The sequence below is a fragment of the Rattus norvegicus genome, chromosome 17 (assembly GCF_036323735.1).
Source record: "Rattus norvegicus strain BN/NHsdMcwi chromosome 17, GRCr8, whole genome shotgun sequence".
Taxonomy (NCBI): domain Eukaryota; kingdom Metazoa; phylum Chordata; class Mammalia; order Rodentia; family Muridae; genus Rattus; species Rattus norvegicus.
In genome coordinates this window covers 5,045,685-5,062,309 of record NC_086035.1, presented here as the reverse complement: position 1 = coordinate 5,062,309, position 16,625 = coordinate 5,045,685, and the positions used below count along the sequence as shown (strand labels likewise).

General features: G+C 44.0%; 2 protein-coding genes across 8 annotated transcripts in view; one reads left to right on the top strand and one right to left on the bottom strand.

Annotated features, from left to right (window-relative positions):
* Naa35 (N(alpha)-acetyltransferase 35, NatC auxiliary subunit) overlaps nucleotides 1–16,625 on the top strand; it is a 52,020-nt gene that overhangs the window by 29,607 nt on the left and 5,788 nt on the right. For all 3 annotated transcript variants that reach the window (XM_006253526.5, XM_006253527.4, NM_133324.2), the window contains 6 exons: nucleotides 1,300–1,359; nucleotides 3,936–4,042; nucleotides 12,003–12,069; nucleotides 13,638–13,736; nucleotides 14,423–14,601; nucleotides 16,377–16,513. In XM_006253526.5, the coding sequence (XP_006253588.1) occupies nucleotides 1,300–1,359; nucleotides 3,936–4,042; nucleotides 12,003–12,069; nucleotides 13,638–13,736; nucleotides 14,423–14,601; nucleotides 16,377–16,513 (649 nt within the window). The remainder of the gene's footprint in view (nucleotides 1–1,299; nucleotides 1,360–3,935; nucleotides 4,043–12,002; nucleotides 12,070–13,637; nucleotides 13,737–14,422; nucleotides 14,602–16,376; nucleotides 16,514–16,625) is intronic.
* The window catches only part of Golm1 (golgi membrane protein 1), a 52,301-nt gene continuing 48,707 nt past the window's right edge, over nucleotides 13,032–16,625 (bottom strand). Inside the window, exons 10-11 of one of the 5 annotated variants that reach the window (XR_005495817.2) lie at nucleotides 15,203–15,368; nucleotides 13,032–13,824 (exon numbers count right to left, since the gene is read on the bottom strand). Coding sequence is in view for 1 of the 5 variants with exons in the window: in XM_039096415.2 (XP_038952343.2) it covers nucleotides 15,355–15,368 (14 nt within the window). In the remaining 4 variants the exon portion in view is untranslated. Of the gene's footprint in view, nucleotides 13,825–14,231; nucleotides 15,369–16,625 lie in introns of those variants that run through there. The other 4 variants (XR_005495818.2, XR_010058935.1, XR_010058934.1 and 1 more) reach the window with 4 other exon arrangements.

The following is a 16,625-nucleotide window of genomic DNA, read 5'->3' as shown; positions in this document are numbered from 1 at the left end:
GGTGGTCCTGGGTTCTATAAGAAAGCAGGCTGAGCAAGCCAGGGGAAGCAGGTCAGTGAGCAGCACCCCTCTGTGGTCTCTGCATCAGCCCCTATTTCCAGGTCCTGTCCTGCCTCCCTTCAGTGGAAGCATGAGCCATATAAACCCTCCTCCAGCCGGCTTTGGGTCCGGTTACTTCACCGCAGCCACGGTGACCTGACTGAGACACATGGAGTATAAGTAGCTGGAGAAAAGCAACGCCTGTCCACACCTACAATTTAGGATGAAGAGATGTCAGCAAAGAATTAGAACGATTGTTTGTAAAGACAGTGAGTGTAACTGAGGGTAGAGGATTGTTTATTTTCTCTAGAAGGAATTGACACTACAGGAATGCACAGTGTTTCCTTCTAGGCCTCACAAGCAGAGGGGATAGCAGTTAAAGGAGAGAAAGCATTGCTTAAAGTAGGTGGGAGTTAGATGACTTCCCTCCCTCCCATTCCAGTGCCATATAACTATCTGACAATTTCAGATACTAAAATTCATACATAAAAAAAACTGGTAGCTTCAGAAAAATGAGCTAGAAAATTAGCCAGTGTTTCTCAGTCTTTAAGTGTAATGGGTTTTGTATATTTTCTTGTCTTTTTCCTCCTATAGGAACCCATATTTCTTGGTATTAATCTACTATGAATCCAGTTACCTGGTTACTAATTCTCTTCCTCTCTCTCTTCATTCCTTCCTTCCTTCCTTCCTTCCTTCCTTCCTTCCTTTCTTTCCTCTTCCTTCCTTTCTTTCTTTTTAGGATGTGTTTCTATTGTTACATGCTGTGTTTTCTGTGTGGGTGTGTGCACATGAGCGTATGTGTCTGTGGAGGCTCGACGTGTCAGACCCCTCTGGAACTGGAGTAAGAAGCAGTTGAGGTTGTGAGCTGCCTAATGTGGGTTCTGGGAACCATGGTCAGTCCTCAGCAAGAGCAGTGCATCCTCTAAACTTCCGGACTCTTTCCAGCTAACATGCACACTCTCTTGTTTTAACTGGGAGCTCACATTCTGTCCTCAGTTGTTGTTAAGATCATTTTCTTGGTGTACAAATGTAATGTGATGAGCACATTATTCTTTTGTTTGGTTCCTGAAAAGGTTTTGTAGATTCTAAAGTTAATGTATTGGTATAATTGGACATTTTCTATATAACTGTTCTGTAATTCTTTATCTTATTTTAATAATAGTAGAATATTATTTCCAAAAATAGATACTTTATATGCAGACATCTTTGGCTTTTGTTTAATCTGTTAATGATACCTCTTTTTCTCTGTGTATCTATCAGGATTTTTTCTGTGAATTTAGTGAACAGTCACCATGTGTTCTTTCAAGATCTCTGTTACAAGTAAGTTCTACTATTTTATTGATGAACAAAAAGCAGATGCTCTTAGAGGTGCTGCAGTGATAACTACATTGGATTTCATTTTGTCTTCGCTTGCACTTGATGTGCGAGTCCTACACTACTGAGCTGTGCCCCCCCCACTCGGAAATCCTGACAAGTGTACTGATGGGCCACAAAACAGACCTCAGAAGCTCTACAACCAGAAAAAACCTTCCAACTTAAGAAATAAAAGGACAAATTGAGTGGGGAAGAAAAGGAAATAGCAAAGGTCAGAGCAGAGATCAGTAAGACACGAACCAGACAGTAGAGAAGACCAGTGCACCTGAAGGCTGCTTAGAGACAACAGGAAGATTGGATAATTGTAAGAGTAGTGTGAGGGTGTTGTCCTTAGACTAAATAACATGCGCTGTAAGGACAGGCTCCTGAGACTTAGGCATCGTGTGAGTATACCCTGCATCTGTTGAGTATATTGAAATCGTAGTCAAAACCTTCCAACAATGACAATTCCAAGCCAGTTCAACATAGTCCCTTTCAGAAACTAGAAAGGACAGAGCAGTTAGGGTCTGAGGCCAATATTAACTCAGCAACAAAGCCAAACTGACATCACAAACATGGGGCACCACTGAAGTGTCCCTCAGAACAGAAAGTAAGCCATGGCAGACTGAAGCCCGGACTGTAGCGAGCTCTGATTACTTCATGACCAGTGGGTTAGTCCCGGGGATGCCAGTGGGGCTCAGCATTGAGACTTCACGTACTTTACCATCCGATCGGAAAGCTCAGTAAATTAAAAAAAATGTGATAGGTTCAACGTTAATTTGTGGTTTTAAAAACCAGAAGTAGAAGATAACACTTTTAATAAAGGTCTATACAGAAAATCCTACATAAGGACAACAGAGTTTCTATGTAGAATGCCAGGGAGTCTACAAAGAACTTGTTAGAAAGAGTGGACAAATTAATAAGATCTGTGTAAAAAGTGATTTCCATGCACCTACAGTAAACAATGAGAGCCGTAGTTTTAATTTAGTGCTGTCGTGCCAGTGAGATGACTGGGTGAGCAAAGGTGTTTGTCATGTACACCTGGACACTCGTTCCATGCCCAGAACAACACAGCTGTCCTCTGACTTCTATACTTGGGTCATGTGTGTTTTCTCTCCTTTACAACCCAGTTGTCGCCACCTTTGCCATGCTCTGAATACCCCTCCTGGTCCTAGCCTAAAAATCCATTCCCCCCTATCATCCAGTCCTCTTCTCCTCAGAGAAGGGGAAGACCCCTTTGGGTACCACCCTATTTTGGAACATCCAGGCACACTAGGCCTAAGCACATCCTCTCCCACTGTGGCCTTACCAGGTAGTCCAGTTAGGGGCACAGAATTCAGTGGTAGGCAGCCTCCAGTTGATAGCAGACCCACATGACGACTAAGGTGCACATCGGCTACAAAGCTATAGGGAGCCTAGTCCAGCCCTGCATGCTTTTCGGTTGGTGGTTCTGTCTCTGTGAGCCCACACAGGCCCATGTCAGTTGACTCTGTAGGTCCCCCACTCACCCACAAGGTATCTCGAGCACTGCCTGCTGTTTGGTTGTGGGTCTGTCTGCATCTGTTTCTGTGTGCTGCCGCATGAAGCCTCTCAGGAGAGTTGGACTCTCTTTAAAGTTCAAAGTGCTGTGTGCAGCAGCATAAGTGAGAAGCCTCGGCTCGCACAAGAGAGCCTCTGCTTAGGATCGAGACACCAGAAACATGTCAAATTGGAGGAGACAGGAACCTTTTTATAAACTGGAGGGATCGATGTTTAAGTCATTACATTTCCCCAGACTGATCTGTACATTGGTAGTAATGTCATTCAGAACGACGGTGTGAGCTTGGGTAGCTGTCAGAGTCTAAACTGTCTGTGGAAAGGATGAGGAACTCAAGGAGCAAAACCAATCTTGAAGGGGACAAAGAATGGGGAGAGGTTGAGGGCTCTCCCACACTGCAGTATTGGCAAGTGATTGATGAGTCGCTGCAGCTGGTTAAATGGGTCTGCTCGAATATAGGCTTCCACTATATAAGCTCTTACTGAGAGGCAAATGTCACCGAATAACTGAGTAGTAGGATGGGCAGTATTTAGCAGAGGTCTGTTGTGATCCCACTACTTCAGCTCAACATTATCCTTCTTGACTTGGGATATTTACACTTTTACATGCTATTTAATCTGTATCAAAATGTGCCTTGAATAAAGATTCATGAGGGCTGGAGAGATGACTCAGTAGTTAAGAGCCCTGGCTGCTCTTCCAGTGGACCCAAGTTGAACTCCCAGCACCCACATGTCAGCTTTTAACCATCTGTAACTCCCATCACAGAAGACCTGACTCCCTGTTCTGACCTCCATCGACATGCAAGCATGTGTGTGGTGCAGACACACAGCATAAAAATTAAAAGAAGTAAGGATTTGCAAACTGATTTATAAAATAAAGTGTCTCCCTGTTTTTGTATTTTAAGTCGTTTATATTCTGTAGTATGTACAGGAAGTGCATATTTCAGTGTGATGGCTGCATATGGCAATGGTAGTAATGCACGGATATGTCTGATGCTTATTTTAAGACTACTTTCCTCGTGGATAACAAAAAAGTCTTTGGGACTCATCTCATGCAAGACATGGTGAAAGATGCCCTCCGGTCCTTCGTCAGTCCTCCGGTGCTCTCCCCCAAGTAAGTGCTACCAGACGGGCTAGGTCAGCTACTCTGCACCTCTTAGAGATGAAGGCCTCGTAGACCAGTCTTCATAACATGTGTCAGTTCTGTTCAGATCGCTCTCCTTGTCATAGAGGCTGGGTGAGGACATGCAGCCATCATCTGAGCTGTTTTGTTTTGCCCTATATGACTAGGGCTTTTTTTCCCCCCAACAGCGAGGAAAGCACTGAGTCTCCATTTCCCACAGAGAACCCCGCATTTGTAAAACCATGAGAAAGGAAATGCATTTTCATACATGGAATGGTGACTAGTAGTTTAACTTTCTCGCTGAGTTGTTGAGTAAGTCAAACCCATGACATGTAAAAGTGTAGTCATTGTCTTTGTCTGGGTTTCTAGGAAATAGGTCAGTATTCAGGTCAGTGTATTTAGAGATGTTGCCAGGAGAAGCCAGCAGTGCTGTAGGCCAGCAGGACATGGAAAGGAAGCAGCTCGGGCGTACCGTGCACTCCACTGCCGTTTGTTCAGGTCTGTGGGAAGCTCTTCAGATAGTGTAGGTTTCAAGCTCAGGAGTTCCTCCCGGGGATAAAGGAGGCTGGAGATAACAGCTGCCATTCATGTTCATGTTCTGTTCATGAATGGTCTTTGTGACTGCCTAGAAAGCTTGGTGTGCTGTGGTCTAGACCCTGTCCTCTGCCTGCGCCCGTAGCCTCCTCTTACTGCTTTTGCTGTCCCATCTGCCTCAGTCTGCCTGGCTTTCTTGCTGTTTTGGAAGTGTGTAGGTTCTCTCACCTGCTGGTCTTTACAAGGGGTGAAGGATGGGGGCCATGGTGCTCTGCAGCCACTGCCTTGTCTGTGCAGTGTCTCCCTCATGTGTGCCTCCCTGGGCACCTTGCTCCAGTAAACGCCTACCCTCAGTCCCTGTTTCTCTCAGTTTCCTGCTTTGTTTACTATGCTGCTCTCTCCAATTAGAGCACAAGCTTCAGAGACACAATGTTAGGGCTACAGCTGAGGCTGGCAAGTAGTAAACACCCAGTAAATGTTTGCTGAAGGAGTGAAGAAGGGCAGGGTAGATGGTGTAGGCTACACTCATGCATCTTGGATGTTCACATAAGGTTTGTGTTGAGTGGGAAGCTACTCAGGTATTTAAGAGGGAAATGGAATATAGAAGGAGGGGAACTGGTGATGAGAGAGTGGAGAGTTGTGTATGCGGATGGGTGAACGGAGGGCAGGGCAGAGACAACGCAGAGTTGGTGATGTAGTGATTGAATGGGGGAGAGGGAGAGAGGAGAGGAGAGAGAGGAGAGTACCGCACATCCTTCCTTTCCTGCTTTCCACTCTATCCCTGTGAGACAGTCTCTCATTGAATCTGGAGCTCTCCATTTTTGTCTAGGTTAGTGGTCAGCCAGCCTCCAGACTTCTATTCCCAACACTGGGAGTGTGAGTAGCCATGCCTGGCTTTTGTGTGGGTGCCGTGAAACAGCACTCAGTCCTCATGCTTGCCCAGCAAGCTCTCTTCCTCCTGAGCCATCTCTTCAGCCCCTTATGTAGTTACAAGAGCTAGATCAAATTCTAAAAAAACTATAAAATTTCCACTTCATCCAATACTGATATAGGAAGAAATAAAAGCTCACATTGGGACACTATGACCAGTAGGAGTTGTTAAGATCCCCTGTGACAAGTGATGAATCTCACATTAACTCGAGAGGGTGTTTATTGGCCAAGATAGTTTTCCTCTGGATTGCTCATTCAGAATCTCTCAGAGTGGCTTCCCTCCATGTTTAAACGTGGAGATTATAGGGAGGTGATGTAGTGCACCTGCTGGTACTTTTCCTTAGACCGCTTGCCACATTAACACTGCCTGTGATGGGAAACTGGCCTGCCAGTCCATTGGTCCACTCCTGTCCGCTCCGTCTCCTGGGACAAGCTCCTAAAGATGAAGCCTGCTCATCTAGGCTGTAGAACTCTGTCTCTGACGAGTGTGGCAGATTCCATGTTCTTCCCTTCCCTCCTTTAGTCTCCGGTCGCTGCCCTCATCACTGCTTTCTTTTCCTTCCCTATTCAGAAGTGACTGTGACTTGTTTCCAAGGGTGTGTGTTAGGGATTTAAGCTTTTTCTGCCCCTGAGCTCAAAAGTTGAGCAGGGACTTTAGGAGTGACTTCCTTGATGAAATGTTTTAGAATAGACTTTTGACTTTGTTGCCTTCAGAGAGATTTGTTTGAAACATTTACTTTAAAAATGAGCTACTGTAGGTGAATATAGTTTTGCTTTATATTCAGTACTCTGTATTGCTTTCTAAAAATAGTATAAAATTTTAAAAAGGTTCAAAGGTCGTCTTTTTAAGTATTTAAATTTTAAGTAAATACTGAACAATTATTTGTTGTTTGTTTATGATTTTGCCAAATTATGATCAGATCTTGCTTGTAAAGTCTACTGTTTAGTTTTATTTATTATATGGTTAAGTGTGTAACTGATTTGCACGTCTGTAACATACATAAGAAAAAAATCCTATTCTTCGAATTCAGTTGGTGTCCATCTGTTCAGTTGAATTGGATTATTTCGTTTCTCTCTCCCTAGATGTGCCTGATTCCAAACTGTATGTGACTACATATTCATGGATGTGTGTAGGCGCGTGTGTGTGTGTGTGTGTGTGCGTGCGCGTGCGTGCGTGTGTGGGTGTGTGTGTGATAATTCTGAGTGAGATTCGTCTTCCAGGTGTTTTGTATGAAATCCTGTTTTGTGTTAATCTTGGCTGCTCTATCCATGCACCTTCCTGATGAACAGAGTTAAACTAGGACCGTGTTCTGTCCCACGCTGTGCTTAATGCTTTATGCACCACCATTTCATGCCAAATATTACCAGCCCTGCTTTCCTATTAACGTTTGTCTTGTTTTTCATCGTTCAAATCTGTATGTACAAATAAATGTTAAACCTGAAAATTGAAAGTAGAAAGACCAAATCCACAATCATCCAAACAAGCTTTTAGAAAGGTGTACCCAGTACAGGCCATCCGGCTGTCTACCCTAAGTCAGGGTGTGGAGGGCAACCCCAGACACTGAGGAAGACATATTTTTGTTTTGCTTTGCTTTGCTCTGTCTTGCTCTGCTTTGTTTCTTCAAGGTAGGGTTTCTCTGTGTAGATATGGCTGTCTTGGAACTCACTTTGATGAGGCTGGCCTTGAACTCACAGAGACCCCCCCACCTCTGCTGTGAGTGCTGGGATTAACGGTGTGTGACATGGTTCAGGGTCTCAGGGGTAGAGGGTTCCAAATGCAGCAGGATTTGGTGCAGAAGTAGGTGTTAGAGCAGCAGAGCATGAGCATACAAACTAGTCATGATGGCCTCCCGGAGCAAAGGCAAGCGGCTACTCCTGAGCTGGGAACCCTGGTGGGTGGAACAGGCCCTGAGGTACATCCTGAGCAGCAGTGAGCCTGGCTGGGCTTCACCAGAGGAGGCTAAGCTGGAGGCAGGCTGGCCCTTCTGCAGACCTGTCTTCTTATCACTTCAGAAGTGTGCTCTATGCTCTGCTCAGCTGCTTGTTGTACTGTTTATTGAAACATGGTATTTTACTAATTCTTCTACTTACTGTTTATTTCCTTTATTCTACTCTTTTCTTTTCTGGGTTGATGGTGCTGTTTAATTTCCCGTTTTCTTTTCTAGTTTGGAAGTTCTAGTGCGTTCTCCTCTACATGAGTGTGCTGCTGTTTAGGGCAAAATGTCTTTATCTGTGTCTCTTCAAGAATCATGTGCTGGCACTGCAACCCTGTGTGTGACGCTACTGTGATCAAAATACAGAAACTCCAGGGCAACCCACAGCACTACTGAGGAGAATGGGGCCTTTGAGAAGTAGCAGTCATCAGGCTGTCAGGCTGTCTGTCATGTGAAGAAAGACACAGGGAGCTGGCCCTCTCTGCTGTCTCCTTCGTTTTGGAGGTGATGGTGTTTGGCAGGCGCTTGAGTGGCTGAGATGGCCCCTGCATGGGTAGAGTTTTCGAATGGACCAAGCAGCTGAAAGGGTCCTAGGCTTGGGCCTTGTGAGTCACACTGAATAAACACATTGGAGGCAGCGGGGGCGGGGGCTGGGGGGGGGGTGTCTTTATGTATGTGAGTGAGTACACTGTCCTCAGACACACCAGAAGAGGGCGCCAGATCCCGTTACAGATGGTTGTGAGCCACCATGTGGTTGCTGGGAATTGAACTCAGGACCTCTGGAAGAGCAGCCAGTGCTCCTAACCGCTGAGCCATCTCTCCAGCCCTCTTTTTTTTTTTTTTTTTTTAATGGAAGCAGCAGTTCTTCTGCTGTTTGTTCTAAAATTAAAGAAACTAATACCTTGCATTACATTTGTGCCGATTTTGAAGTTAAAACAGTACTTTAAAAGTATTTTTATTTCATTTAAAAGTACTACTATATAAATCCATTACATGTTAACGTGAATAACATGGAAAATACATATTTCTGAGTTAGAATATTAAGAAAATTGTCTTTATTTTGGCAAATCTAAAATTTTCTCACTAGAAATTGGCTGTGTTATCTGCTTCCCATCTGCTTCGTGTCACAGCCAAAAAGACCTTGGCAACAGAGCGTGGGTGAGAGAGAGAGAGAGAGAGAGAGAGAGAGAGAGAGAGAGAGAGAGAGAGAGAGAGAGAGAATGAATATAAACAACAGAGGGCAAATGAAGTCTTAGGATTTGGTTGTGAGTCAGGGCCTCCTGTGTAGCTTTGTCTGTCCTGGACTCACTGTGGAGATCAGTGAGATCTGGGACTCAGACCCGGAGACCCCTCCCCCTGCTCGTGTCTCCTCCCCCTGCCCCCCTCATCCTTTCCTCAGTCTGCAGCTTAGACGATGGTTCTTTTAAAGCTATTTATACATTTGACACTTTCATTTATTTTTCTCATTTGAATCTTAATATTTGTTCAAAGGTAACCTGTGTCAAACTGTGTTTTATAGTTTTCAAACAGTTTCATGTAGGCTGCGTTTGAACTCTCAATCCTTCTGCCCCTACCTCTCCAGTGCTGGGAATACATTCCCATGCAAATGAGCATAACAATTAGATGCAAAACTTGAAGTTTTTGAAAACCCACACTGTAACATTCTGTGGTTTCTTGCTGTTCTACAGTTGGATGTCCGTGCTTTATGTTTTGCTGTATTAAAGTTGGTGCTGTATGGGCACCTTTACTATGTCTCTGCATGTGAGCTATATACTTACAACCATACTTCTGAATCATAAAGCTACATGCATCTCAACTTCGTTTTCTCACCTTGCCCTCCAAAGTGATTGAAGCAATGTCATGCTTCTACACTGTAAATATCCAGGTGTGGGTGGCACACACCTTTAACCCCAGCACTCAGAGGCAGAGCCAGGGGATCCCTGAGTTAAAAGCCAGCCTGATCTACAGAGTGAGTTTCAGGATAGCGAGGTTTACAGAGAAACCTTTCTTTCTTGAAAAACAGAATAAATAATAAACAGTATAAGTAGTGCTACTTCTCTCACAGTCTAGCCTTTGGTAGTCTGACACACACACCGGATCTTGCAGAGGGCACTAATCACTAGTGTGTCTAGCTTATTCTGAGCCCTCTGTTGAGCTCCTAGCATGCCTGTCTCTGAAGTGCTGCAATCTTGTCATTTTTGTGTGACACTTCTCTCATCACCTAGACTGTACAGTGCTTCTCGTATTATCTGCCTCATGGATACTGAGTTCACTCAGGTCTGCTCGAAGCCTTCAGACCGCTGTTTCTACCACCTTTGCTGATCTGTGCAGACTAGGAATGCACAGAACACTGAATGCTACTTCAGTACAAGCTTCTCACACTTGGTCGTGAAGCCCTGAGAGTTCTATAACTGATTGTGGTTGTCACAAAACACTGGAAAGCAGGAAAAGATTATACTCTACTAATAGATACCAAACATGTGACCAGAGAAAACTGCAGAAAACTGGCCCTGTGTCCTCTGCGAACATTGCTTTTCACTTATTGCCCATGGTGTTAAAAACGTTCTTGGAGTTGAGGGGGTGAACCCTATGCCACAGCATGGAAGAGGAGGTTCAAGAACAACTTGCAGGATTTGTTTTCCCCCTCTCCCCTGTGGGTTCTGAGGATCGAATTTAGGTTTACCCTCTGAGCCATCTGTAAGGGCTAGCCTTATCAAATGGTCACCATGCATAGTGAGAATCAGCTGTGTGTAGGGCCAAGTTCATAGTGTGGCAACCCTAGCAGTAGTTCTGCTGCTGTGAACCATCAAACTGTCCCAAGGGGAAACTGATACCAGGCTGCAGGAGGAGCTTAGTAGTAATGGTTTTGATTCGGTGTGTGTGTTTGTGATGGCTTTTCAACATGTAGACCACACTGCCCTTGAACTCACTGAGATCCTTCTGCCTTTGCCTGTCCATTTCTGGGATTACAGGTGTACACCACCATGTCTAGTCATGGTAGACTTGGGATCTTGCATACACAAGGCCCTGCGTTCTATCCCACCATGTGCTGTTTTAATTCTCTATTTTTATTTTTCTTTGTAAGTAATTCAAATATTTCCTCTGGCTCTCTAGCATTTCTTTTCAAGATTTCAGGAGTTTTACCAGAATAGTCACATGGCTTTTAGCCAGTCTTACCTAGAGCTCACCATTAAGTCTACAGATCGTATCATTCTCCGTGTTACTGCTTGTCTGGCCATTTCTCGCTTCTCTCCTTTTACATCACCTTCACTAGGGCTTTTGTTGCTTTGATAACACTGTGACCAGAGTAACCTGGGAAGTGAAGGGTTTATTTCCGCTTGCAACTGTCCAGTCACTTCCCATCACGTAAGGGAAACCAGGGCAGAACAAGGCAGGAGCTGATGCGGAGAGGAAGTGGAGAACACTGCTCACTGCCTGCCCCTTCAGGCCGAGCCTGCCCTCTTATAGCACACACGACCAGCCCAGGGGGCACCACTCACCGTGAGCTGGAAAAGGCCTGCAGGCTGACTTGGTGGGGGCTTTCCCCAGGCAAAGTCTCATCTTTCAAAATGACTTAAGCTTGTGTCAAGTTGGCATAAACCAGCAGCACACATAGCTGATGCCCTAGGTCTTCCGATCACCTCCAGGTATTCTTTGTGACTTCTATGTCACATCAGGTTCTGCTGTTGTCAGGCAGTGCTTTCTGTCTTTCCGAAAGGTTGTTTGTGAGCATCTTTCTTTCAGCTGCTTAGATTTCAGCTTGAAGATCATTTAAGGAGCCAGAGAGGTTTTTCATTACAATTTTATTATTTGTCAATTAAAGACAGAGTCTTCTAGCTTCTTTTTCTTTCTTCCTTCCTTCCTTCCTTCCTTCCTTCCTTCCTTCCTTCCTTCCTTCTAATGAGTACTTGCCTTATTCCTGGCGTTCCGCTTTGCTCCCTCCTGGCTGCCTGACCTTCTCTGTTGTGTGGTCAGGGTTCTGCTTCTCTTTGAGGCTTGTGAGATTGCTCATCTCTGTCAGAGTTCTATTAAGGCACCAGGAGAAAATCTCTTCTACTTTTCTTTCGTTGCCTCAGATCCCACATCACTGGTCTCTATGCGCTTTGTCTTTAAAATCCTGGTATCTTTCAGCCTCTGGCCTACTCCAGGACTAGGTGACAGGTCCTTAAAGACTGTGAGGAAGGGGCAGTTAGGTGAGGAGAAAAAACAGCACTTCAGAAGGAGAGTAGACAAGTCCAGTGTTTTCCAATCTCTGGTTGCAAATGAGGCTTTTTCTTGAAATTTAGTGCTCTCAGTAGATTATGAGAGGATATTATTGTAGAAGTGACAGATGGCCCGGGAGACACGGGCTTTAGATGTTCTGGTCTCACTACACGCATGTGTATACACACGTGTGCAAAGCACAGGACTATGGAATGCTTAACATCATGCTAGTGTTCCTCAGCCTAGTCATGGATTTGGTTGTTTTCTCTGTCAGTAGCATATGTAGTAATCACTGCTTCTTTGTCTAAGCTACACAGTCCGATGTTAGTGACATGAACATTGTCTTGCAGGTGTTGCCTGTATAATAATCACCAGGCTAAGGACTGCATCGACTCCTTTGTTACTCACTGTGTTCGGGTAAGAACCGCCGTTTGGGGTGTTATGACGGCTACTTGGCACATTATGCCGCTCAGTTCTTTCGTGTTATTCATTTCACATCTCTTGTTCTCATCTAGTGAATACGTTAACATTTCTGTCTCCTCTTACTGCTTGAGTACGCGGCTTTATGGCCTGTACTCTTTACATGTTCAGATAACTACTACTGTTGGTGGGGACCAGAAATGAGACATTATAACTCTCTTGTTCTCTAGTATGCTTTATAAATGGACATGCAAGCTTCACTTTTGGCCTTAAAAAGTTTTTTGTAACATTCCTATATGATTATCTTGGAACTGTGGTAATGAAAAGGATTCTATATAAATTAAAACTGTTAAACTTTTTTTTTTTCCAGTTTGGGAAAGTACACAGATTTGTAGATTTAAGTTACCAGTCATTTTTATTTAATTATATAAACACTTCTCTCAGAATAATCCATTAGGAAATTCTTTAGGAGGTAATTCTAGTGTATGCATGCACGTGTGCATACAAGTGTGCATGCAAATGTGAGTATGAAGGCTATTGTGTGGTGGAAGACTAAGAACACTAGATTTTAGTTATGTAACATTTTATTATCATCAGGGGTATTGTTTTACTTTTTGAAAATTACCTCTTTAAAGAGTGAAATGTTAATGCTGGCTGAGCGTCACTTTTATGAAATGTGAAATACTGGGACTAAAAATGTTTCAGATTTTGGAATATTTGCATAGAATTTGTGGGTTGAGCATCCCTATTTCAAAAACCTGAAATCCAGCATGTTCCCGAGTATGGGGTTTTAGTGTTATCTTGATACTCAGAAATTTTTTTGAAAACTGGACTTGGTGATACTTGCCTTTTATGCTAACACTCAGGAAATGGGAAGGGGATCACCACTTCAGGATCACTCACCCTCAGCCACAGAGTGAGTTCAAGGCCACCTTGGACTACATCAGACTCTGTCTTGATTTATTTATTTATCTAGTTATTTATTTCTAGTTATTTGAGTTTTCAGATGAGAGACGCCCCCTGTACCTCTTAACTATTCTAAAACAGTTGCTGTGGCAAAGACAGCCTGTCAGAGCTTACCAACCCAAGCTCTGTTCTGTTTCAGAGAAGCCAGTCACATTTCCTAAATGCAGGCTGCACACTACGTGTCTGTTGTTAGATTAGTATAGTGTCCCGGCTTCTACAGGATGCTGTGTTTTAGATCCTTAGGAATAGGAGAGCCAGAGATAGGAGCCGTGACTCAACTATCACAAAAACATGAGCATTGTAATCTTGACTTACTTTAAAATAAGTAGAAGAGAAATCGCAGGACAATTATTAAAGTAGTGTACTTTTTGCCATAGGAAATCATATTTCACAAAAAGCTACCTTTTTCCACTCACTTATAAATTCTGATGTTGACATCTTTAAAAATGGGCACCTGTGTAAGAAGCGTCAGCAATGTAATTGTGCATGTCCCTGCGTGTGTGCATGCATTTAAACAAGAGTTAAGAACTTGGCGTATTGTTTCTTTTCGGATAAAGAAAGTTTGTGTTGACAGTTACTAAGTTGTCTGTGTGTTTCAGCCATTTTGTAGTCTTGTTCAGATCCATGGCCATAACAGGGCTCGGCAGAGAGACAAACTTGGTCACATTCTTGAAGAGTTTGCCACCTTGCAAGATGAGGTAAGAGCCAGATGTCTGTCTGTAAAATTCACCAAGTCCTAGATATGAGAACAGCAAGCTCCATGAGTGCGCACACCTGCAGTCACAGCTGGGGAGTGTGAGACAGCCTTTAGCTTCTGAAAAGCAATTCTCTCTGATATAACTTAAGATTTAGCAGTTTTATGCTCCAGAGGAAAAGTGCTCTTGAAGAAATGGAAGAATATACTTTGTAAGCATCTTAAATCATGTCTTTGGTCATCAAGATAAATGTGGCTTGTGTAGAGAACTGTGGGTTCAGGGCAAGTTTACCTGACGTGCAAGTTAAAAGTGACTCCTGGCCAGCAGTGGTTCCCACTCTAACACCACAGACCTGAGGTCACAAGTTGAGGCTTGTCTGTTTTAAGACAGGGCCTGTTTCCTCAGGCGTATTTTAGCCATTGGGCTCGCAGGATCCTCCTGCTTTGGCCTCTGGAATAGACTGATGGTGCTACGTGTTTACGAACATGTACCACCTCCTTGTCTTGCATTAAAATGAATGTTTATTTTGAGGAGTAATTTGGGTAAATGTCTAGTATTGCAGGGTAAGAACTTTGTAAACCTCCCCAGAAGTACATCTGAAAGGAATACTTTTTTGGAGTGTGGGTTATATTTTCAAGTTTTCTCACTGTCTACATAATTGATTGTAATGTAACAAATTATTTTGACAGGCAGAGAAGGTCGATGCAGCGCTCCACACTATGTTGTTGAAGCAGGAGCCTCAGCGACAGCATCTGGCCTGTTTAGGAACTTGGGTTCTCTACCACAGCCTGCGGATTATGATCCAGTACCTGCTCAGCGGCTTTGAGCTGGAGCTCTACAGCATGCACGAGTACTACTACATCTACTGGTGAGAGCGCGGCAGCTGGCGTGATGGGAGAGCGGGGCCTTGCATGCATCTGTAAAGCATACAGTTGGGTCACTGTGTGTGCGCACATGCAATCTCTGATCACACACAAAGCTTCCAGGAGGTGGTATGTGTTGACTAGGGTCTCCATGCTGGCTGCCTTGCAAGCCCCAGGTTATTTTCCTCCCTACCATTTAACATTTTTAAAGGTCAGCTCTCGGGGTTGGGGATTTAGCTCAGTGGTAGAGCGCTTGCCTAGGAAGCGCAAGGCCCTGGGTTTGGTCCCCAGCTCCGAAAAAAAGAACCAAAAAAAAAAGGTCAGCTCTGGGGATTGGAGTTAGGTTGGTAGCCTTTCTGACCAGCAGAGCCATCTTACCAGGTCCTGGAATATTTTTCTTTTGGTCATTTTTACTGTAGTTGTGGCACAGTTGGTAAAATATTTTGAGAATTAGAGCTAGTCAAAGAATACATCTCTAGTGTTGTAACATTATACAAATTTTCCCTGTTGTTGAATATTTCTATGAAAAGTACTAATAAAAATAGGTTGATTCAGCATGTTCTATTTGCAGTGGTGGAGAAAAGAGAGCACAGTTTGCTGACTTACTTGTAAAGCACTAGCCCCTGGAGTGGGTATACTTGGTGGGACATAGTGACTGCAGGGTAGTCAGTGGGAGGTGATCCATGAGATGCCATCGGCAGGTTTCCCTTCAGTGGAGGAAAGATAGAGAATCCTATGAGGGGCTGTTTGAGGCCTTCTTAGACATGGAAACCTGTAGAAAGTACACAACAAGCAAGTGTTGACCGGCACAAGGATGATCTTGAATTATCTTCACCTGTCAAGGGATGGAGACAGTTTTAAACAGTTCCCTGTTCATCAAATGCCAAAATTTGGTACACTTTGATATTGTTTGCTTTTTAAATTTACAGTTAAATTCATTTAACTGAATCACTGCCCTGAGAGAGGAAAGACTATTGAGGTCCTTAATAAAAATGCGCAGCTGGTGTTTGGAAGGGTAGAGCCCTGTCAGCCCTTTCCTTCACCCTCTGTCCGTCCTCAGTGTGGTGAAGGATCCCCTGCTGTCTCACTGTGGAACCTTGCCCTAGAGGTTGTAGACCTGACTGTGTGTTCAGTGGGCATTCATTTGTGTCCTGTGAAGTAATGCTGCACACTACATGTTCTCCTGAGGAGCCTCCAGCTGCCTCTCGATGTCACGCACTCCTTCATGCATAGTGGATCACCATTGCCTCCCCTGCAGGATCTGTAATGGTAGCTTCAAAATATAATCCCGAAGGCAATGTTTAACTAGTTTCTGTTGTCTGAAATGTTCTGTTTTCAACAGCAAGATGGGCTGAGTAGGTAAAAGCATTTTCCACACAAGCCTGATGACCTGAGCTCAACCCACATGAAAGGGGGAAGGAGAAAAAAGACTTTAAGGGTATTGTAATTTGTATGTATGTAGGTAGTTATCCAGAAATCTTTTGAAAGTTTTAAAATGGAAAAAGGAAAAGGTCACTTTCAGTGCTCATTTTATATAAGACCTACTCTTAAACTGCCCGCCCCCCCAAAAAAAAGTGTTTTCCAAATTTTAAAGTATTTGTCCATGTGGGGTTGAGGGCATATTGGAGAATTTGCTTGTGTTAGTCTCTGAGGCCATGGCTTCAGTCCCTCTCATCAGGATGAAGTAATAAAACCTGCCCAGTATTAGTGTCGCTTGTGTTGTGTTGGCGAAGCTGTCTCCTTTGGCTCTCTGTCACTAACTGATCTTTGTGACTGTTAGGTACCTCTCTGAGTTCCTGTACGCATGGCTGATGTCAACCCTGAGCCGTGCTGACGGCTCTCAGATGGCAGAAGAGAGGATAATGGAAGAACAGCAGAAAGGCCGCAGCAGCAAGAAAACAAAGAAGAAGAAGAAAGGTGCTGTAGACCGCCCAGCCCTGGTTCAGACAGTGTCTCTCAGTTAGCAGGTGACAGCTGTGCACATCACATCTGGCTTTGTGAACCGTGTTTAACCTGAAAAAGTCAAATG